The sequence below is a fragment of the Pleurodeles waltl genome, chromosome 5 (assembly GCF_031143425.1).
Source record: "Pleurodeles waltl isolate 20211129_DDA chromosome 5, aPleWal1.hap1.20221129, whole genome shotgun sequence".
Taxonomy (NCBI): domain Eukaryota; kingdom Metazoa; phylum Chordata; class Amphibia; order Caudata; family Salamandridae; genus Pleurodeles; species Pleurodeles waltl.
Genome location: NC_090444.1, coordinates 552,118,545 through 552,143,301, shown reverse-complemented (window position 1 = coordinate 552,143,301; position 24,757 = coordinate 552,118,545). Strand labels below are relative to the sequence as shown.

General features: G+C 45.6%; 1 protein-coding gene across 2 annotated transcripts in view; it reads left to right on the top strand.

The window, feature by feature from the left end:
• FANCL (FA complementation group L) overlaps window positions 1–24,757 on the top strand; it is a 304,454-nt gene that overhangs the window by 4,957 nt on the left and 274,740 nt on the right. For both annotated transcript variants that reach the window (XM_069234372.1, XM_069234373.1), the window contains exon 2: window positions 12,778–12,836. In XM_069234372.1, the coding sequence (XP_069090473.1) occupies window positions 12,778–12,836 (59 nt within the window). The remainder of the gene's footprint in view (window positions 1–12,777; window positions 12,837–24,757) is intronic.

Genomic DNA, 24,757 nt, shown 5'->3' with positions numbered 1-24,757 from the left:
CTAGTAATGTGCACTAGAGGTGCCAGGGCCTGTAAATCAAATGCTACTAGTGGGCCTGCAGCACTGGTTGTGCCACCCACATAAGTAGCTCTGTAATCATGTCTCAGACCTGCCACTGCAGTGTCTGTGTGTGTATTTTTACACTGTAAATTCGACTTGGCAAGTGTACCCACTTGCCAGGCCTAAACCTTCCCTTTCCTTACATGTAAGGCACCCCTAAGGTATGCCCTAGGTAGCCCCAAGGGCCGGGTGCAGTGTATGGATAAGGTAGGACATATAGTAATGTGGTTTATATGTCCTGACAGTGAAATACTGCCAATTTCGTTTTCACTGTTGCAAGGTCTGTCTCTCTCTCATAGGATAATATGGGGGCTACCTTTAAATATGATTAAAGTGTAGATTCCCCTAGAGAAGAGATGGACAGGTGGAGTTTGGGATCCCTGAACTCACAATTTAAAAATGCATCTTTTAGTAAAGTTGATTTTGAGATTGTGCGTTTGAAAATGCCACTTTTAGAAAGTGAGCATTTTCTTGCTTAAACCATTCTGTGACTCTGCCTTGTTTGTGGATTCCCTGTCTGGGTCAGTTGACAGTTGGGTTGTTTTTCACCTCACACCAGACAGTGACACAAAGGGAGCTGGGGTGTGATCTGCATTCCTGATTAGCCATCTCTGCTAGGAGGGAGGGGTGGAGTGGTCACTCTCATCTGAAAGGACTGTGCCTGCCTCTGACAATGCTGTCTCCAGCCCCCTGGTGTGTGTCTGAGGCCTTGCCTGGGCAAGGCAGGATTTCACAAGAAGGTGTGAGTCCCCTTTGAAGGAAGGTGACTTCAAAGACTAAAATGGGTATAAGAAGGGCACCCAAACTTACAAACTTTAGAAACACTTCTGGAATCAAGAGGAACCTCTGCCTGGAGAAGAGCTGATCGCTGAGGAACAAGTGCTGCCCTGCCTGTGACTGTGCTTTGTGGAGCTTTCCTGCAGTGCTGCTTCTGCCAGAGTAAGAGGGCAAAGACTGGACTTTGTGTGCCTTCCATCTTGAAGAAGAAATCTCCAAGGGCTTGATGTAGAGCTTGCCTCCTGTTGTTGAAGTCTCAGGGATAGCAAAGACTTCTTCCTGCCAGCACCTGGAGTCTCTGGAGAGACCCCTACTCTGCTCTGTGGTGCCCTTCCAGTTCCTGGGACCCTGAAAGGAGAGGCTGGCAGCCTAAGGACAAAAATACACGCACCGAGCACCGTGCGGAGAAAAGATCGACGCGAACCCGATCGCGGCTGAGAAAACGACGCGACGCCGGCTCCGCAGCTGAGAAACGACGCCGCTGGAAACGCGACCGGAGAATCGACGCCCGGAGCAGGAGAAACGACGCGCAGCATCGCTGACGAAGGCTGAGAGATCGCAACCAGCGCCGCGGGACTTCGGACCGTCGCGTGGCTGGCTTTTTCGACGCGCCTCGCCGAGCCGAGCTGTTTTCGACGCATATACCCGTGCCGGGTTATTTTCGACGCACACCGCCCGTGCGGGGTTATTTTTGCCGCAAACCAGGTACATTTACACGCTAGCAGCGCTAGTGTGTTGTTACAACTACCTAAAGACTCTTTTTATTTTAAACCTTTTAAAAATCATAACTTGACTTGTGTATGTTGGATTTTTGTCGTTTTGGTCTTGTTTTGTCTAGATAAATATTTCCTATTTTTCTAAACTGGTGTTGTGTCATTTTGTAGTGTTTTCATTAAGTTGCTGTGTGTGTTGGTACAAATACTTTACACCTAGCACTCTGAGGTTAAGCCTACTGCTCTGCCAAGCTACCAAGGGGGTAAGCAGGGGTTAGCTGAGGGTGATTCTCTTTTATCCTAACTAGAGTGAGGGTCCTTGCTTGAACAGGGGGTAACCTGACTGTCAACCAAAGACCCCATTTCTAACATTGGTGACCAGCGGTCGGGATTGGACTTGTATTTGTACTTGACATACAGTAATTAAGTGTACACTACTGTTTTGATCTCAGACCACTACGTGACCACATACTACTTGTTTGGTGATCTTTTGATTTTTCTCTTAAGGACTCTTTTTGTTCTACTTCCATGATTTTGCTGATCCCTTGACTGATTCTTTTTACTTCAGTGGGAAATTATTTTCTTTCTGCCTTTGGAACTTTGCACTTGTGACCATCATGTCTCAATCTGGAGATGCAACAGCTGGAGCTGTGTTTGAAATGGAGAAACTGAAGGAGTACTCAGTTGCTCAATTGAAACAGTTCCTTAAAGATCTTGACTGTCCCACTGAGAGCTCCACCAGGGAGGGGGAGCTGCAACAGGCACAGAGGGCCGGGGTGACAATCAAGAAGGCTGGAGGGCACACAGAGGAGGAGAATGTGGGTGGGGAAGTGCAGAGGATACACAGTGGTGTAGTGGAGGTACCTGTTACGCCTGGGGGGAGGGTCCCCAGGAGGGATAGCAGGGTGTCACCCAAGGGTCTGACTCCTGAAGAGTTACAGGACAGACGGGCAGACAGGGCTCGCCGATTCAAGGAGTTGGCAGAAAGGAGGAGGGACTTAGAGATTAAAAAAATGATTTATGCTTACGAGCTTAAATTGAAAGAGCTGGAAGTCATGAGGGCTGAGTCCAGCTGGAATGGTGGCAGCAACAATTGTATATCCAGTGATGCTGCAGAAGTACACATGCCCAGAGAGGTGGTGCCCTACTTGAAGGAGGGAGTTAACACACGCCAGGAGGTTCAGGGGTATGAGGTAGCTCCAGTGATGCACAGGGTCCCTGAGGTGGATTGGGGAACTGGCATGGGGAGTCATATTCCTACTGGTGGGAGGGACACTCTACTGACTCTAGTTGAGAGTGACAGGGAGAGGGGGTCCCCCCAGGTAGAAGTCCTGGTTATGGAGTGTGAAGACATCCCAGAAGAGTGTGGGTTGAGTGTCAGGGACAGTCAGGTACTGTCTCACCAGTCTCAGGAGGGTGATGTGGGGTGCTTTGTCAAAGCAGAGTCACTGGATGGTTGGGTGAAGGGTACTTTGGTTAATTCATGTGAGGGGCTGAGTGATGTAATTGCTGGAGAGCATATGTCTAGTCCTTATTTTCCAGAGCTATGCCAACACCAGGTGGAGTGTGAGTTCTCTGACCCCAGGGAGCTTACAATGGAGGCAGACTTCTGGGTGAGTACCAGAGAGTCTGAAGAGGCATTTGGGGGTGCTCCTGAGAGGAGTGGTCTAGGTAGTTCCCAACCAGGTGAGGTAGGGAAGGATTGTAGTGTCCCAGGTAGGTCCCAGTGTAGTGGGATGGGTGAGGGACCCCATGTCCAGTCTCAGAGGAGAGGGAATGGGGATGGGTTGAGGCCCAAGGTGCCCGAGATCCGGTCCCAGGTCCTGGAGGGTTCCCTGTGGGAACCCCAGGAGGGGAGCCTAGCCTGTACCATAGGGCCATCTGTTGAGGGAGACCCCACAGTGTCAGGAGAACTTGGGGGGGCGGCTGTAGCCAGCGTCCCACCAGTTCTGGTGTCTGGCAGTACCACTCCTAGTGAGGGGTTGCAGAAGTCCAGACAGAGGGTTGAGAGGGGGTTGCGGACCCCAGTGGAGAACCTGGAGGGTCAGGGGTCAGCTCTGAGTGCAGAGCCCCCCAGGAATGACCTTGGTGAGACCATTTCTGGGCTGGGGGGAATCCAGACTCTGTCAGATGGGCAGAGGTCAGGAGACCTGCGCCAGCCAGACTCTTGTATGGCCCTTGGGGAAAGTGTTTCCCTTGTGGGGGGTAGGTGTGCCCCCCAGGAAGTCCTGGTGCGCCAGGCAATGATTCAACCGCAGGATGGTGACTCTGGGTTGGATGATCAGGTTCAGGGGGTAAACTCTGACCTGATGGGGAGTACGTGTGCTCCCAAGGAAGTCCTGGTGTGCCAGGCAATGGTTCAACCGCAGGGTGGTGACTCTGGGTTGAATGATCAGGTTCAGGGGGTAAACTCTGACCTGATGGGGGGTAAATGTGCTCCCAAGGAAGTCCTGGTGTGCCAGGCAGTGGTTCAACCGCAGGGTGGTGACCCTGGGTTGGATGACCAGGTTCAGAGGGTAACCTCGGACCTGGTAGGGGGTAGGTATGCCCCCCAGGAAGTCCTGGGTTGCCAGGCAGTGATCCAGTCTGTGGGTACAGACCCTGGATTGGGAGGCCAGGTTAAGGGTGTCCCCCCTGACCTGGAGGAAGGGGCTACGGCTAACAGTGCCCCTACCATGTTGTCTTCTGGGGGGGCCGCTCCTAGTTGGGTGGTTCAGGACCCCAGAAGAGAGGGCAGGGGGAGGGAAGCCTCACCCCTAGCCCTGGTCCAACCTGAAGGTACAGACCCCAGGTTGGAGGATCAGTTGCAGGTTAACATCCCTGCACTGATGGAAGAGTTGTGCAGGACTGCTTCTACAAGCACCCTGACAGTTTTGGACTCTGGGGGTGCCGCTTCTGCAGGGAGGGTACAGAGCCCCAGAGGGGAGGACCAGGGTCAGGTTGTCATCCCTGACCTGGTGGAAGAGAGAGTGGTCAAAGGGTGCCAGGCACCTGGGGCTACCACCCCCCACTCTCCACAGTCACAGTGGTTAGAGAGGCCTGAGGTCGGGCTCTCATCCCTGACAGTTGTCTGGGGCCACTGTGGCCTACTGTCCTGGTGGACAGAGTTGCCCCTGGGGGGGGGAGGACGAGAGTCACACCCCGGGGGTGGAGTGGGCAACACCACTGTGTTGGCCCTGGTGGTACTATCTGCCCATTGCAGTACCTCTGTGAGCAAAGTAAAGTTAGGTGTTGCACAGATGGTGTCTGTAGATGTGGAGAAGGGTTCCCCATGGGTTAGCCTAGTGGGCCCTGAGAGTATGGACAGAGGGATCCAACTGGAGTCAGGAAGGCGTAGAACTGGAGCATGCCCCTGCTGTTGTGGGCCTGGGTCCCTGTTCTATCGCCCCAATCAGGGAAGTACATCAAGGTATTGATTATTCTCCCCTGGCTTTAGGCTGGTAGGGGGTCGTGTTGGACTTTTGCTTTTGCAGGGTCATCCCCAGACTTTTTTGCCTCCTGCCTCCTATATTTTTCTGACATGTTGCTGTTGGCTTTTCAACTCTGAGCACTTTACCACTGCTAACCAGTGCTAAAGTGCATATGCTCTCCTGTTTAAATTGTATGTAAGTGGTTCATCCATGATTGGCATATTTGAATTACTAGTAAGTCCCTAGTAATGTGCACTAGAGGTGCCAGGGCCTGTAAATCAAATGCTACTAGTGGGCCTGCAGCACTGGTTGTGCCACCCACATAAGTAGCTCTGTAATCATGTCTCAGACCTGCCACTGCAGTGTCTGTGTGTGTATTTTTACACTGTAAATTCGACTTGGCAAGTGTACCCACTTGCCAGGCCTAAACCTTCCCTTTCCTTACATGTAAGGCACCCCTAAGGTATGCCCTAGGTAGCCCCAAGGGCAGGGTGCAGTGTATGGATAAGGTAGGACATATAGTAATGTGGTTTATATGTCCTGACAGTGAAATACTGCCAATTTCGTTTTCACTGTTGCAAGGTCTGTCTCTCTCTCATAGGATAATATGGGGGCTACCTTTAAATATGATTAAAGTGTAGATTCCCCTAGAGAAGAGATGGACAGGTGGAGTTTGGGATCCCTGAACTCACAATTTAAAAATGCATCTTTTAGTAAAGTTGATTTTGAGATTGTGCGTTTGAAAATGCCACTTTTAGAAAGTGAGCATTTTCTTGCTTAAACCATTCTGTGACTCTGCCTTGTTTGTGGATTCCCTGTCTGGGTCAGTTGACAGTTGGGTTGTTTTTCACCTCACACCAGACAGTGACACAAAGGGAGCTGGGGTGTGATCTGCATTCCTGATTAGCCATCTCTGCTAGGAGGGAGGGGTGGAGTGGTCACTCTCATCTGAAAGGACTGTGCCTGCCTCTGACAATGCTGTCTCCAGCCCCCTGGTGTGTGTCTGAGGCCTTGCCTGGGCAAGGCAGGATTTCACAAGAAGGTGTGAGTCCCCTTTGAAGGAAGGTGACTTCAAAGACTAAAATGGGTATAAGAAGGGCACCCAAACTTACAAACTTTAGAAACACTTCTGGAATCAAGAGGAACCTCTGCCTGGAGAAGAGCTGATCGCTGAGGAACAAGTGCTGCCCTGCCTGTGACTGTGCTTTGTGGAGCTTTCCTGCAGTGCTGCTTCTGCCAGAGTAAGAGGGCAAAGACTGGACTTTGTGTGCCTTCCATCTTGAAGAAGAAATCTCCAAGGGCTTGATGTAGAGCTTGCCTCCTGTTGTTGAAGTCTCAGGGATAGCAAAGACTTCTTCCTGCCAGCACCTGGAGTCTCTGGAGAGACCCCTACTCTGCTCTGTGGTGCCCTTCCAGTTCCTGGGACCCTGAAAGGAGAGGCTGGCAGCCTAAGGACAAAAATACACGCACCGAGCACCGTGCGGAGAAAAGATCGACGCGAACCCGATCGCGGCTGAGAAAACGACGCGACGCCGGCTCCGCAGCTGAGAAACGACGCCGCTGGAAACGCGACCGGAGAATCGACGCCCGGAGCAGGAGAAACGACGCGCAGCATCGCTGACGAAGGCTGAGAGATCGCAACCAGCGCCGCGGGACTTCGGACCGTCGCGTGGCTGGCTTTTTCGACGCGCCTCGCCGAGCCGAGCTGTTTTCGACGCATATACCCGTGCCGGGTTATTTTCGACGCACACCGCCCGTGCGGGGTTATTTTTGCCGCAAACCAGGTACATTTACACGCTAGCAGCGCTAGTGTGTTGTTACAACTACCTAAAGACTCTTTTTATTTTAAACCTTTTAAAAATCATAACTTGACTTGTGTATGTTGGATTTTTGTCGTTTTGGTCTTGTTTTGTCTAGATAAATATTTCCTATTTTTCTAAACTGGTGTTGTGTCATTTTGTAGTGTTTTCATTAAGTTGCTGTGTGTGTTGGTACAAATACTTTACACCTAGCACTCTGAGGTTAAGCCTACTGCTCTGCCAAGCTACCAAGGGGGTAAGCAGGGGTTAGCTGAGGGTGATTCTCTTTTATCCTAACTAGAGTGAGGGTCCTTGCTTGAACAGGGGGTAACCTGACTGTCAACCAAAGACCCCATTTCTAACAGTACTATTAAATAAATGCCTCCTGAATGGTTGACATGTGGATTGGTGAGAAGAGGTTGATGAGTTGTTGAGGTGTTAAACGCTTTGACCCGTGTTATGGACATAATGGTACCACAGGTTGTGTCTAATGTGTGCTTATGCTGTAGATTGGGTTAGGACTCTACCTTGATCAGTCCTGATGGTACAGAATACCACTTTATGTGCTGTACAGTAGACAAAATACAGTTGTAGCATTTCGTATATATAATAGGACCCAAAGGGACCGATCCTAAGCATTACTACTAAGGAAGGTAAACGTCTATAAAATCTGCTCTGCTAACATCATTTAGGGAAGTACATTTTTTTCTCGGTCAATTGAAACGTATTTGATTATGTGGTGAGCACATGAGGAGGGTTCCTTTTTTTTTTTTTTTTTTTTTTTTTTTTTTTTGCAACAACATTTTTATTGGCTTCAAACAGAGAAGGCACGATCAAGTAAAGCATATCCATGAAGACATCATTTCGGGCTAGACCCTAAGCAATTATTCAGTCAGTCTAAGACCTAGCCAATTCAAGTCTAGCTACACAATCTCACAGCTCAATTACCACTCCCCCAACAAGCAAACAGTCACCTGGAAGAGTTCTTGACATCCAAAAGAGCTGACATGTTAGATAGTTTAACAATTTCAAATGGAAGCTTTGGACTGTTGTTGAAATTGTCTAACGGATGTGATATGTGAGGACTTATTCAATAGGTAATGTTTTTGTAGTGAGATGTTCTAGGTCACAGGTTAAAGGGGATTGTCTCCATCTGTGTTTTTTTTTTTTGTTTTTTTTTTTTACCCCCAAGGATTTTTCTGTCTGCATATAGGTGTTTTAAGAACCAAAGAGCAGAGGGTTTCAATCTCATAATTTTCTGTTTAAGTGGTACTAGTTTGTTGAGCATTTAATTAATCCATAGATTATTGCTGAAAGGGAATAAGTTTCCATCTTGGATAGTGCAAATTTCAAGAAGGTTATTTATAGCCCATGTTGCCAAGAAGTCATTGTCAATATGTTTCATGTTCCTAAACCATGAAGCATCTTTTTTGAATTGACCAAAGGTGTTTGAGTAAACAATGTGTAACGCGACGATTAGACCAGCCCACCATTAGAGGGTTATCAGTGATCACTAAAGAGTGCGTAGAGCAGGGGCGGCTGGTACACTTTGAAAGTGGTGGGGCAAGTGAAATACCCCAACACTTCCCAAAAAGCGTCTCTGGGCTTTGGGTAGGCTGGCTGCTGCAGTGCTCACATCAGTAAAAATAAAATGGCAATTAAATCTTTTCGTTGCCTTTTTATTTTTTGCTGCTCGGCTTGCAGCAGGTGAGAGGGTGACACTCCCCTGCCCTTGTGAAGAAACCACTGCTGACTTAGAGGTGATATCAAGGATTGCTCACAATTGTAGTAGTGATTACCGTGGATATTGAGTTTCTTCTCAAACACTTTGTGTTGTTTTTTAATTAATACATTCTTGATTTTATATTTATTTGCAGTTTTATATGGCTCTTACTATAGCTAAATGGACAGCAGGGTGCTTTACAAAAGGGTGCAAAGGAGAAAAAAGTTACAACAAAAGTGCTAAGTATATACAAGTCAGAGATTATATTGTTTGGGCACAAATTTAAACAACAAGATAATATACAAAGTGCAGTTTCAGGGGAATTAATGGACAAGTCACCAAGGTAATGTTAGCTGGATCTGGATTCTAGCAAGTCTCCGTTCATGCTTCCTTGCTGATTTTTTTATTTTTTTTTATTTATCTATACACGTGTGTGTGTATATATATATATATATATATCAGAGTGTGGCGATTCCTACTGCCATTTTGGTTTTTCCCAATGTAGCACTGCTAGCTCCATTGGCTAACATGGAAAGGCTTTATTAAAATTGAATAACGTCTAATTTCTGACAGGATTGAGGTAGAATAGTCATTCAAAGTGTCACAATAACAGTTCTAATAAATCCAGCAACTTGCCCATGTTAAATTTATCATACCTATTGCAGGAAAGTAGTTTTAGAACTGCTTTCTTAAAGTTACCCACAAATCAGCCCTGCAGCAGCCTCTTCTGATTGGTCAGCCTTTGGCATAGTGAGCAATACTGCTGTGGTGAGGTGTGAAGTGTCCTGGAACAAGACAAAGGAGACATCTGGTGGGAGGAGATCTGCAGTCGCAGATGCCAAGACTGGAAGGGGGATGGGTAGCCAAGCTGGTCTTCAAAGGGAGAAAGTCAGGACAGAAACAAGGCCCACACCCACTTCCTGCTCCCTTAGCCGGATGGGATGCCCTGTATTTGAATTAAGAGAGAGACTGGGAAGGACGTGTAGGGGAAGTTTGCCTCACCTGTCGGTGGGCCTAGCCAAACCTCAACCTCCAGGAGAGATTTTCTCAATTTTTGGTTTTTGTGGAACAGTGCTTTCTCTGACACAAATATACTACACTTGTAAGGAAGTTGTCATCACAGCGGGTGGCCATTGGTCGGGGGTGCCCCCCTGCTTGCCAGGCCAGAAAACTGGGTAAACATGGGAAAAGTGCCCAGTAACTCAGATCCCTGCCTGGAAGAAAGAAGAAGAGGGACTGCCCTTCTGAAACACCTGGTCTGAACCAAGAAGGACTGCACTTACAAGGACTGCACCAGCTGCACACTCTGGGCTTCACATAAAGAAAACTTTGGCTTGCTTTAAAGGATTCAGGAGTGGACTCCATGTAAGCAACAGGTACAAAGGAGCTACCAAAAGTCACCTGCATCAACTCCTGGCAGAAGAGCCCATTTGACCAACATCCAGTGGACATTTAAGGATTTGACCAGGTGTGTTGAGGGAATTGTAGTCCCAACTATCCAAGTAGCAGCTTAGATCTTCTGGAACCATGGCTGGTGTTGTGGACACTTCAAGACCCCAAGAGGACCTTCCAGAAGAAGCACCAGAAGTTTTGAACCATTTGAAGTTTTTTTTGTGTGAAAAAGTTCCATAAGTGTACCGACCTGTCTACGAGAGTCAAGCCAGTGATGTCGAACTGCAACACGGCATGAAATTCAGGTTCTTTCTGCTGAAAGCTCCAGAGCTTTGCCCATCGACGATGAGAACCAAGGCCTTTCGCTGAACCAAGCCTGCACCTGCTAATAAACCACTTTACAATATTTGGGCCTTATTTGTTATTGAGGTGTTATTACTAGCTGTAGGTACATACCTGCACCTACTGATAAATAACTTACAAACATATAATAATTGAGCTCCAGTGCCTAAGCTCCATGCTGAGGTTCAGTGAGCCCTGTCAAAAATCTTCCCCGTAATCACCACTTCTATTTGCCCTAGCAATAGAACCACTGGCAGAACAGTTTCGGGAAGGGAGAGGACATTCAAATAGAGGGCACAGAACACATCATATCCCTATATGTGCATTATATTTTACTCTATCTATCCAATGGTAGAGCAGGGGTGGAGCGAGCGATGCAACGCCTGGGAGATTTCAGCGTAATATCAGGCCTTAAGGTTAACAAAACCAAGACTTATTCTGTTTCTGTGTCAGCGTGACAACCTTGCAGAGCTACAGTGGGCACCAGTGACCTTCAAGTATTTAGGTATTCACGTATACCATCAAATGGATGACATGAAAGAAGGGAACCTAGAGAGGGTGCTATGCTCGAGCGTGACATTCTGGAGAACCTTTACCCTGCCACTGATGGTGGCCCTCTCCAAGATGGTGATGCTGCCCGACTGCTATATTATTTTGCCAGTACCCCGGTGAAACTACGTGGAGTGTGGTTCAAACAGCTAGATAGCCTACTCAGAGACCTAATCTGGAATACGGATAGGCACAGAGTCTCAATAAATAGCTTACAAAGACCAGTGGAGTTGGGGGAACTGGGAGTACCGGACTTTGTCGTACTACCAGACGGCGCAAGTACAATGGGTGACTAGATGGATAGCTGAGACCGAGGAACAGAGCCGGAATCGGTTGTGGCTAGCTCCTCACCAGAACAAACTAATTGCTAAATTACTATAACGTAAAACCCAGCTGCATCGGCCTGGAGTGTTGATGCAAGCAGCCATACATGGATGGCCTGAGGGTACGAGACAAACGAGGGGAGCCCCGAGGTATACTCGAGCATTGCCACTGATCGGACTACCCCTTGGGAAACCAGTGTGTTACTTTACTGAAAACCAATTAAAGGTATGGACGAAAGCAGGGGCGTCAACGACAGGAGACTGCTTTGAAATGGGGACGCTGATACCCTGGGCCAACCTGACTGATAAATTCCAACTCCCACCTGGCCAGTTTCTGTCCTATGAGGCGCTAGCAAACGCTTTCCGAGACCTATGGGGAACAGGACGAGAGGAACCCCCTCAACACCAGGTTTTGCACACACTGATAACCCTAGGCACTTCCATGAGACGCAAAGCCAGATAGGAAGATATGATGTTGGGGCATGATCTACCAGACTCAAGCTGGGACAAAATCCTTGCATACCGCCGACATATATCGTGCAACACTAGATTAAGATACATACAGTTTAACTATCTCCACATGACATAATTCAGCCCACACAGACTCCAAATGATTTATGGACGGGATACTAGAAACTGCCCGAAATGTCACACACACCAGATGCTGATTTCATGGTGTGGGAGTGCCCACTTGTCCAAGAGTTCTGGATGGCAGCTCTACAACACCTCGGGGATCGGATTATGCAGACACCCCTTCGACCAAGGTAGCATGCTTGCCGGAGGACTTCCCTAGACCTGTCAAGAGCAAAGTGGGTACAAGGTTCCTGGACTTGGCTCTGGCCCTGGTTAAGCATAAAATCGTGATGACCTGGAAATCTAATACTGGGCTCAAGGTGGAAACATGGGCAAAAGAGGTCACTGACTGGGCTGGAGTGGAGGGACGGATCCTTCGCCAAGAGGATGCGCAGGCTACCAGACGGCAACCTATGGCCAAACTATGGCAGGAGGTGTTGAACGGATGGGAAGTACCATCAACACTGGGACCGAGAGGGGAGCGGGATAATACGAGTATAGAAAGTGCGGCAGATGAGTCAGGCCAGGGTGGAACATAGATGGGTTAATTGCGGACCAAGATATACAAAAGGGGCAATAGATCAAGGCCCCACAGGAGTGAACAGACATTACACCCCCACATACCGCAGATAAATACATATATTAAACAGGGAATGGCCATCTCGGAATGTTGAAGACAGAAGGCCCATGACTGTTCAGGAACCAGATCATGACCAAGTGTGCCATATAATTTAATAACATGCCCTTACACGTGCATATACTTAAGAGGAGGAGATACCCAGAGATGTTTAGGTTAAGTTTTGGTTTATGTTGTATTGCAAGCTATTATGCATCCATGAACGAACATATGTCCCTCCCCACACCTGGGATCATCAAGAAGAGAACACAGAACACAGAATGAGGCATAGATGACACAATTTGATTGATAGCGAAAGAATGTTGCTGATTACTTATCTTGTGTTATCAATGAAATGGGAAAAGTTGTTAAAACGAGCTGAAATTGAAAATATGTGCTTAACAACAAAAATGCAATAGAGATATCTTTAAAAAAACGGTTTTAGCAATCCAAAAAGATTCTTTCTTTCAGAACAAACCTAATTTCTTATTTCTTTTTAGGAAAGAGATTTCCGTTTGAGAATACTGTTACCTTCAGATTATCAGTTGCAAAATGCACGGTAAGTTCTACCAGTCCTTTAGCTCCCTTGTCTTCGTTGCTTTTTAAAGTTATGTTATTTTTAAAAGTACTTGCATTGAAAATAACCCATGTATGTCAATTTGAAAACCATCTAGAATTAGATTTGCAGTCTGGAATCTAAATACTGACTTCTGTGACCCAGGCTTCATCCCCAAAATGTTGAGTTCTGGCGCAAAAGTTTCTGAGTGATGATTTTGATATTTTTGTCAAGTGCCGCATACAGCTGGGTAGGTTCTTAGCTTGCCTTCTAGGACTGGACATTTTGTTAGTCTGATTCATCTGTGAGACTTTCTGATGCAGTGAATTTAACAGACATCTTGGTAGAAACTAGTTTTGTCCTTTATGAATGGTATTTGCCACTGCCTGAAGTTTTTGTCATTCCCTTACATCGTGATAGTGCCTTACGAAGAGACATGGCTGTAGTTATGTCGAGTTTGTATCCTTCTTTTATTTCTATAAATGGCAGGCATTCTACCAGAATTTCTTACCGATATTTATGGTGTGGTGTGAGTAATGGTCAGCTAGACTGGATTATTTTCTATTTTATTTTAAAGTAGGATATTTTAATATTTCTGGCCCTCGTGGCTCTGAAGAATCTAGATATCCTAGCCAGTTTGTCCAATGCGTTTTTGCTTTTGTTACTGTTGCCACTTTTCAATTGGTCTTTCTCCCCTCATAGGTGAAAAGAGGTGGCAGTCTGCAGTGAGCGGTGGAGATTTGTATCTGTTGTTTGGAACGACCCTGTTTGCAGGGTTGTTCCCAAACATTTTTTCTTTTTCCTCCTATTTTTTATGACCTGTTTTTGCTGGCTTTAGGTCTCTGGGCACTTTACCACTGCTGACCAGTGCTAAAGTGCAGGTGCTTTCTGTTTAAATCGTATTGGTAATTGGTTTATCCATGATTGGCATATTTGATTTATCAGTAAGTCCCTAGTGACGTGCACTATGTGTGCCTGCGGCCTGTAAATCTAATGCTACTTGTGGGCCTGTAGCTCTGATTGTGCCACCCACATGAAACATGTCTCAGACTGCCACTGCAGTGCCTGTGTGTGTAGTTTTGCACTTCCAGTTCGACCTGGTGAGTGTAAACACTTATACAACCTTATGAGGGACAGGGAGATTAAGTGGTCCAGTGTACAGCCTCCCAAGTGTACCCACTTGCCAGGCCCAAACCTTCTCTTTTACTACGTGTAAGTCACCCCTAAGGTAGGCCCAAGGCAGCCCCATGGGCGGGACGCAGTGTATTTAAAAGGTAGGGCATGTACTGGTGTATTTTACATGTCTAGATAGTGAAAATCGAATTTAGCAGTATTTCACTATTACAAGGCCTATCTCTCCCATAGGTTAACATGGGGATTGCCTTTAAATGCCTGTTAAGTGTAATTTCCCAGTGGGAGCAGAGAGACATGGAGTTTGGGGTCTCTGAACTCAGTTTTGATTTTCTGAGTGTAATTGGGTGGCTGATGGTGCATGATACATGGTGCTATTACTTGGTATAGCAAGTCTGATTTCCTGAGAGGGCTTGGGCTGTGTGGGTGTGAGTGTTAGTATGGCACTCGCTTAAGTCTTAGAGTGGGAATTGTGCTGCATGAATTTACATGAATTCTGATTTTTCTTTTTTTTTTTGGGGGGTGTTCCATTCTTTGCTTACAAATGTAATGTATCTTAAATTACTTGCCTTCGCTTGAAAGTCACTAATTCACTTGGTTTCTTTTGGACCTTGTCTGTTAGCCGTGGTAAGTCTAATCTAGGTGTTTTTTATGTTTTGCTGTCTAGTTGTGCACAGGATGATGAGTTTCAGAGATGTTTTCAGCAATAGGGAATGGTGTAACAGTATCCGTACATTTCATAATACTTTTCCGAGTTTATTCTTAACCCCTTCCCCACCACTGACATAATGGTTACGTCCGGTGGTGCAGCGCTGTGGCTCCACGAACGTAACCCTTACATCCTGGTAGAAGCCCTCAAGGAAAGCGCTAGCGCTCCCCCTGAGGTCCACCGCCCCCAGGGCAGGGCTGGAAGTGGAATCGCTTCCCCTTCCACCTCCGCACCCCTACCCCCCCACTCCCCCAGTGACGTCTGATGACGTCCGGGCGCGATGACCTCAACAGAGGTCACCTCCCATTGCACTGGAAGCATACTTCCAGCACGATCCAAGGAGAAACAGATTAGATTCTCCTTGATACGGGGCAGGGGAGGTCAGGGAGGCATGAAAAGGCTTTTCCTTCCCTTTTCATGTCTCTCTGAGCATTCCTGCAGCACGATTGCCTAGTGATCGTGCTGCAGGAATGCCACTAGACACCATGGAGTTTGTTTTTCTTATTGGCATATAAGGGGAGTGACCCCTTGGGGGGGCATTTTTTCTAAGGCCATTTCTGCACCCAAGGGGGGGGGTTGGTAGGGGTTGGAGCCCATTAGACACCAGGGAAAAAATCATTTATAAGGGGAGCGACCCCATAAGCAAGGGTCGCTCCCCAGGTTATTAGGCCTTTTCAGCCCCCCCCCCCCCCCCCCCCCCCAGTGGGCAGATCGGCCTATATTAATAAGGCTGATCTGCCCGGGGGGAAGGGGCAGATGCTACTAGACACCAGGGATTTTTTATTTTTGTTTATGTTGATAAGGGGAGCAACCCCCTTAGACAAGGGTTGCTCCCCAGGGGCAACTTGTTTATTAGGGCTTTTCTACCCCCCTGGGGGCAATCGGCCTATATTAATTAGGCTTATCTGCACAATGGGGGCAGAAACCACCAGGCATCAGGGATTTTTTGTTGTCGCTCCCCTGGGGGGCAATTTTATTTTAGGCCATTTCTGCCCCCTTTGGGGACAGATTGGCCTATTTTTATTGGGCCAATCTGCCCGCAAGGGGGGGGCAGAACCAATAGACACCAGGGTTTTTCTTTTTTCTTTGCGTCATTTTCATGCAAGGGGAGCGACCCCATAGGCAAGTGTCATTCCCCTGGGGTGGCAGATTTATTTTAGGCCATTTTAGATCGGCCTATATTTTGTAAGGCCCATAGGGGAGAAAGCCCATCAGAGACCAGGGAAGATTATTTTTCTTTCTAAAAAAGAGGGTGGAAGTATGGCCATACTCCCACCCCAAATAACTGAGAACAGAGTTGTTCTGCCCACCGGTGGGCAGATGGGGCAATTACCCCCGATCCACTCCTGGGAGGGGAGAGGGGGTAGAAAGCCTACTAGATGCCAGGGAATTAAAGTGGGGTGGTGGCTACCAACCTGTATGGGCATGGCTATGCCCACACCCCAACCGAAGGGGGTAACAGTCTTTAAGCTCTTCCCCCACATACTAAAACATCTTATCCCACGGCAAGCAAGAGGACATTTGATTATTTTGGGTTTTGGTTTTACATTTGGGCCATGAGAGCATGTCTAACTCTCAAAATTGTCCCACTTGGAATGGTGATGGCTGCACTTTTTGGACTTTGGGACACTGCCATGTAGAAAAATCTACAAGACCGAGACACATCTGAAAACGAAACATCTGTGTGAGTCCAGGGTGGTGTGCTTTACATGCACCCCTGCACCATTTTCTTCCCCACAGTGCCCTGCAAACCTCCAACTTTGGTTGAAATCACACATTTTTCCCCACATTTTTGTGATGGACCCTTCCGGAATCTGCAGGAATCCACAAAATTCCTACCACCCAGCATTGTCGCATCTATACCGATAAAAGTTCTGCCCCACTTGTCAGCCTAAAATTATTTTTTTTCCAAACTTCCCTTTAGGACTCTCTTTGGTTTCCCACTCATTTCAGACCTGTTTTGGCTCTTCCCTGTCACAGGCACTTGGCCCACTTACATAAGTGCAGTGTCATTTTTATTGGGAGACTGAGGGGAATGTTGAGTGGTAGGAAATTTGTACCTGTGCAGTGATCCCACACATAGCTAAATTTGAGGTTTGCTGAGGATTCTGGGTAAGAAAACACTTGAGGATCCAAACAAGTCACACCTCCCTGGACTCCCTTGGGTGTCCAATTTTCAAAAATGTCTGGGTTTGGTAGGTTTCCCTAGGTGCCGGCTGAGCTAGAGGTCAAAATCCACAGCTAGGCACTTTGCAAAAAAAAGGGTCAGTTTTCTTTGGGAAAATGTTGTGTTTTGGGGCATTTCCTGTTGCGAGCACAAGGCCTACCCACACAAGTGAGGTACTATTTTTATCGAGAGACTTGGGGGAATGCTGGTGGAAGGAAATGTGTGGCTCCTCTCAGATTCCAGAACTTTCCATCACCGAAATGTGAGGAAAAAGTTTTTTGTCTTTTTTTTGCCAAGCTTTGAGGTTTGCTAAGGATTCTGGGTAACAGAACCTGGTGAGAGCCCCACAAGTCTCCCCATCTTGGATTCCCCTAGGTGTCCAGTTTTAAAAAATGCACAGGTTTGCTAGGTTTCCCTAGGTGCCGGCTGAGCTAGAGGCCAAAATACACAGCTAGGCACTTTCCAAAAAAGACATCAGATTTCAATGTGAAAATGTGATGTGTCCATGTTGCATTTCCTGTTACGGGCATTAGGCCTACCCACGCAAGTAAGGTACCATTTTTATCTGGAGACTTATGGGGAACACAGACTAGAAGAACATGTGTTATTCCCCCTTGTCTTTCTCTAAATTTTTTCCTTCCAAATGTAGGACAGTGTGTAAAAAAAAAAAAAACACAACTATTTGCCTGTAATTAACATGCTAGTATGGGGACCCCGGAATTCAGAGATGTGCCTGCTTCTCAACACCTTATCTTGTGCCTATTTTGGAAATACAAAGGTTTCCTTGATACCTATTTTTCACTCCTTATATTTTACCAAATGATTTGCTGTGTATCCGGTATACAATAAAACCCCATTGCAAGGTGCAGCTCCTTTATTGGCTCTGGTTGCCTAGAGTTCTTGGTGAACCTACAAGCCCTATATATCCCCGCAACCAGGAGAGTCCAGCAGACGTAACAGTATATTGGTTTCAAAAATCTGAGATTACAGGAAAAAGTTACAGAGTAAAAGGTGGAGAAAAATGGGTGTTTTTTCACCTAAGTTTCAATATTTTTTTTTTTTATTTCAGCTGTTATTTTCTGTAGGAAAACCTTGTAGGATCTACACAAATTACCCCTTGCCGAATTCAGATTTTTGTCTACTTTTCAGAATTGTTTAGCTGTCCGGGATCCCGCATTGGTTTCACACCTATTTCTTTCAATAACTGGAAGGAGGCTAAAATAACAAAAAAATTGTAAAAATGGGGTATGTCCCAGTAAAATGGCAAGATTGTGTTAAAAAATTTGGTTTTATGATGAAAGTTGGGAAGATGGTGATTTTAGCACCACAATCTTTCTTCAGCAGCCCTTTTTTTCCAGTGTGTGTGTTTTTTTTTAAATTTTTTTTTTAATGCAATTTTCGCTGCATTTTTACTATTTTCTTGGTCTCCTCCAGAGGAACCCACAAACTCTGGGTACTTCTAGATTCCCTAGGATGTTGGAAAAAAAAGGACGCAAATTTGGCGTGGATAGCTTATGTGGACAAAAAGTTATGAGGGCCTAAGCGCGAAGTGCCCCAAAGAGCCAAAAAAAGGTTTGGCACCTGAGGGGAAAAAGGCATGGCAGTGAAGTGGTTAACCTATACTGTCTTCCTAGGTTGCATGTTTACTTTTCTTTTTCTCTGTCTTCAAAGTGAGAGGATTCATGTGACAGTCTAGCTGGGTGTGGGAAAGAGTTTTTTTTCTAGCACACAACAACATTCAAATGAACTGTGTAAGTATTTCAAAATATATCCGAATTAGGAACAAAGATGAAGCACATTTTTTGTTCTTTCTAAAGTCTGTTGGAAACCAATACTTTAATATGAACAAAACAAATCATTACACGTTAATACAATTTCCACACATTTTTGTATGTGCATTGTACAGTTTGATTAATAAAACTATATGTCTGTGCAAATATAATGGTCATTTCATTTGAAAATATGTTGTCTGTAATGGCAGTGTGCTACCACACCATGAATACCTCACTCTACGCCACTCCACTGTATTCTGCCCTACTCTACACCACTGCACTCTCCTCTGCACCACACCACTTTACAACATGCCAACCTCTGCACTACTCCACTCTCGGCCACTGCATTCTATGCCACTTCACGCTGCGCCTCTCTACTCTACCCTGTACCACTCTACTCTATGCCAGTGCACTCTTTGCTACTCTTCTCCACACCCCTGCAATCATCTCCAATTCACTCTGCACCACTCCACTCCACTAGGACACACCAATCCACTCTGCATTACTTCACTCTACGCTACTGCACTCTATGCCAGTGCACTCTACGCCAATGCACTTTACTCTATTATGCTGAACTCTGTCTCTGCCCTCTAAGCCAATCCACTGAACTCCACTCTTTCATTGCACTCTATTGCACTGCGCTCTACACCACTTTACGCCATTACACTCTATGCCACTGTACGCTGCTGCACTCTACCCTGCACCATTCCACTCTGCGCTACTTCACTCTACTCTGAAACAGTCTATGCCACTGCATTCTACGTCACTCAACTCTGCCCCACTCCACTCTATGCTATGCCACTGCACTCTGCGCCAGTGCACTCTACTCTGCATCACTGTACTCTACTCCACTGCGCTATACGACACCCTGCTCCACTCTACACCACTGCACTCTGACTCTCTACTATTCAAAACTGCACACTCAGCCACGAAACTCTGCGCAACTCTACTCTGCACTACACCACTCTGTTAATCCCCTCTAAGCCACTGCACTCTACAGCAATATACTCTACACCACTCTATGCTACTCTGCTCTGCACCACTCTGACACTGCAATCTGCGCCACTCTACTCTGCTCCACTCTACTTGCCCCACTCTGTTCTGCTATGCACCACTCTAATCTAACCACTAAGTTCTGTGACACCACACTAAATGCCACTTCACTCTACCCCACTATATTTTGCAACACTCTTCGCCAGTGCACTCTACACCAGTCCACTCTACGCCACTGTAGTGTATGCTGCTCTACACGACTCCACGCTATGCCACTCCAGTACACAACACTGTGCCACTTCACTGTAAAATACTCTACTCCACTCTTTGCCTTTCCACTCTGCAACACTCCACACCACTCTCCTCTAAGCCACTAACTTTTAACCATGCTGAACAGCAGCCACGCTGGTGTACCTCATGGCTAAAACACATTGACAAACTCAATAGCTCTTGCATAGGCGAGACTTATTGGCGTTGCCAATACTTGTCGGATCCTTGGTAGCCAGATCAGAGAGTCCCTTGCTAATGTGGTCAATTGTGCGATGCCCCACCTCACCTTACAAATAAACCTTTTCATCTCAACCCTTGTCTTTCACATTGTCTTCTCCATCGTTATGCTGATCTAACAAGACGCTCCAGACTAACCATAGCACTCCACCTAATTAAGCTCCATCTAAGTCCCCAATTACAAAGTAAGCCTCTCACTTTCCCTCCGATTTCAGAAAGCTAGGACCATTTGCGTTGACAAGAAATACCATTAACCACTACCACTGTCGTTCCTTAACCACTTAACCATTAGCATTATATGAAATAATCCGAAAGACTTTGCTATACTGACTACACCCAATTTCAAGCACATTAACTGATCTCAAACCTCTGACAACTGTTCAAACATTTGGACGAGATGGCCTCCTCCATAGTAGTAAGTCTGTCACAGCCAGACTGGTACTACCACAGGATCACCCCCTTCTAAGGAAGAAGAAATAACTACGGTCATTGCCTGCTTTGATCTACATTTATTGGAACTATACCACTGTCAATGTGCCATTGGCTTTTTATGCTAATTTACACTGCTGTGTAACCCACCTTTCATGATCATTTATGAGAAGATCCTCAGTCCACGCAGACACAAGACTGAGGTTATTTCTGCGTCTTGAACACCCTGACCTATTGTTCTCCGTTTTGCTGCCTCTTTTGCTCTTTTCACGTAATATGCGTCCGACCTTCTTTTATACCCACTCCTAAGAATCCCAATTACTCATTGGAGGCAGTCTGATTCTTTCTGGGTATATTGACTTTGTCACGGTTTCTTCCAACCCTGCAATGAAGATTCATTTCTCACTTCATTTTCTGCACCTTAACCTTTGTTATTCATACTTATTCGTATGTGTCTCTCCTTGTATGTACAAATGCTTAAACATCTCAGCAAATGGCAAAAATTTAAACGACCATGAGTGCCGTAGCGTTACCCATAGCTGCTATAAAATCTGTATTTCCAGCATGTAAATAACTCCCTTCAGTCCCCTCACCGTCAGCCTTCTACTCTGCCACTCAACGCCTGGCCATGAACCACATTGGTATAGCGGCCCCTAACTTTGCCTCTTCATCCACCTGCTTGCACCCCCCGAAAATCCTACCTCCTTGCATCAAGTTGAAAGGGTTTCTGCCAAAATAGAGCTCTGTTCAGCCTTCCGACCCTTCTCTTCGAAAACGTACATGGTACTTGTCCCTGCACCTATTCCAAACCCTTCCAACTACACCCCTGCATATGTCCAATCATATTCTCCTTAAAGCCTGCACACGCGAAGTCCAAGTTCCGTTCTTCAGCCGCTTGTAGCTTTACACCGAAGCTCACTGTGAGCCACAATCATAACGATTTCTTCACTCCATCTAAACCACCTCCTAAAAAATGAACTTCAAAATGGCTGCCAACAGCTTCCAGCTTACCATCACATCCATGGATAGTATGCAGTATATAGAAGAACTCCTACATTTACTGTCTTGTCTTAATCTTCATGTATAATCTGTTGTGCCGTCAACATTATTGCTAACAGTATCTGCTGAAAACTGATTATGGCTTTCTGTACCCTGATCAGGGCCACTGGAACTATGCAGCAAATTTACACAGCTGGATCGACTTGATTGTGCTGCAAGAAAAGGCAACATTTGCATCGTAACATAGCACATTTTGTGGCAGTATTTCTTCGATAATTTATAATTTTTACAATGTTACAACTGTCTGAGCAGGGGCTTCTCCTCATTAGTCTCAATTCAACCACAAAATGCAGCCAACAGCAAAATGAATGTGCTCTGCAATTTTGTGGTTAATAACCTTTGGTCTTTTTGAGCTAAAAATAAAAATATTTTTGTGAAGTCTGCAAAATATTCAGAAACTAATTGATGGTGTAGCAAATACAACAGATCAATAATTATGTGGAAAACAGAGCAGCTGCAGAATCACATAATTTTTATGGCACTGTCCATAATTTGTTGTTTACAGCACTTCTTGTAGACATGCAAATGTTACTTTTAGTAAAGGCAAGTGGAAAAGTAGGTAGAAAGCACTGTCTGACAAAGATTCACAAAATTAGTAGATGTGTACCTGTATGTTGACGAGTGAGCATAGCTCATAATTGTGGTATGTCTGAGCAAGGATAAAGAGTTGAGTAGATGGAGATGGCTCCAACATTGTGAGTTTTATGAGGTTATATTGTATTGATGTGGTGGTGATCTGGGGAACAGGACACCAAACAAGCATGTAATAAGAGTCCTAAAACTGCGCAACGAAAATCTGGATTTATCCTGTCTGAAGCACTTGTACTTCATCCACTATGTAAATACTCAACATATGAGCTCAGTTTACTAATTCGATAAACCTCAACAGTGTGCCCGTTCCTAATTTATTTAAAATTTCAAATCTTTGAGTTGCTGAGCAAAACGTTTCACAGATAGAACTTTGAAGGAAATCAACAACGTAAAACACTTGACCTAAATGGCACTTATAAAGTACTTTTCTCGCTGAAATGTAATAGCCTTCAGAAACAGTCCGAACGGGTGCTCGTGATTTTTTTTTTTTTTAAATACTTTGTTATTCCTCTTGGTGGTAAAATAAAGACCCAAGTAGGTTGTTCATAAAAGTCCAGAACTCATCATGAAATTCTTCCACAATCACCAGAAAATTACAACATGCATAATTACAGATGACTAACAGTGAATTAAGGGAATGTTTTACACTGATGAATTCTGAAAGACATCAAATAGTCAACAAGAGTGAAGCTTGAGTGTCACTCAAAACTTTAAGGTGAAAAACATTCCTGTAATTCACCTTTTACCCATCTATAATTTTATGTTATATATATATATATATATATATATATATATATATATATGGCCCCAAAGTCACCTGCCTCTGCTTTCAAGTGCTGTGCATGGACAGAGGAGTAATGGGAGAGACGTACACAACATGGCCTCTCCTCCTTGACCAAAATGTGAAAAGATACCTTACCTGCCACCCTTAGCCAACCCCAACACCTTCAGTGTATCCTTTCCCCTGCTGCTGCCGCATTCTGCATTCCACATTCCATCTTAGCATACAGACAGCACTTCACTGACGGGCTCTCAAAGAACCCTGTCTGCCTGTCCTTGAATTAACGGACGTAGTAACAGAGGGTAACAACCTTTGTTATCAACTGTTGCTACATCCTGGCAGTGAGTTACCAGATTTAGAATTTGGTGTAAATGATAGAGGCCTCCTATAGAAAACATGCATAAAAATAATGAATATGCCTATCAATGTGCAATTGGAATTGTCAATTAAAGCCACAGCACTGTTTTGGAAAACAGGTGATAAAATACCAGCTGGGCTGATGTGACTGCTGCACAGATCTGTGTGAGTATCCCAAGTTTTAATCCTTATGCGACAAACTCTGTCTTTCATCCTTTATAGGTGTATAAAACCTGCATAGCTAAGTTGACAATAGTAAGGTGTGTGTTCAGCGTTTTAAGACTAAACTTATCTAGTCCAAACTGGCTAATTTGTTACTTTTCTCTTTTCCCACCCTTGGCTACCACTGTAGGATCAATACTGCACCTAGAGCTTGTGACCGTATTTTGTAGATTGTCGCTATGGAGGCCCTGTACACTGGTGTAGGGGGGGAAAAAGGAGAGGAAATTCTGAACCTCTTCTAAGTTGCTGCTGTCGGTCTAGAGTGGGCAAAATTCAAGGAATCTTACATCAAGCATTGCTGCTGTGACAGAGATCCTACCAGCTAGCACAAGGAGTTCTTAGAAAGAAGTGCCCTGACTTCAGGAAGACCTGCCCAAGGACCATTGGACTGGAAAATTCGTGTGAAGGACATCACAGTGGATCAAGGACATCCAGAAGCCACAGGATCTCCACATTCCGGTTAGCCAGAGGAACCCTGCCCCAGCTCTACAGTTACTGATGTTGATGGATTTTGCTTGGTAATTAAGGCCAGATCGTGATCAGGACTTTTGGTACTTCTTCCTGGACTGCGAGATTTTAAAGCAGAAGACCTAATGTGTAGCAAGCGTAATGGCAAACTGGAAATCCCAGTACCTGTATGATTCCAGAAATTAGATGTTGGATTTAGGTGGTGTTGGAAGCAATTGTGAAAAGACTGGATCCATGCGACAGGGACCCATTTATGTCAAAGCTGAACTCCCAGTTTTGGACGTTCTGCAGATGTAAAAGTATGGGCTGGTGAGAATTTAGAGGGTGCTACTTTAGAGCTCACAAGCATGGTTTTCAAATCTTCTAGAAGTTTCTTGGGTTTATCCACTCCTTTTTCCTCTCATTTGTGGTGTTCTGAGTACTCCTCATAGGGCAGAGAAAGTGTTAGCCATTGATGACTCAGTGGCTCTTGAAGCTTCTTGCTGAGTGGTCTCATGGCTTTTAAACAGTTTGCAATGTTTATTCTGTGGCCTTGGCCTCAGGTTACCAACAAGAGTTACTGTTCAGTGTGGAGATCATGACTACCCAGATGCAGTTTATACGTTGACTGGGGTTTCCATGCTGTTCAGGCGGATGTCGTGAAAGTCTTGTGTTTTTTGACCCAACTTGTGATGGAAGGCAAGGCATTCAGATATGTGAGGTCTTTAAGATTGGTTGAATTAGCTGTACATTTTCAGA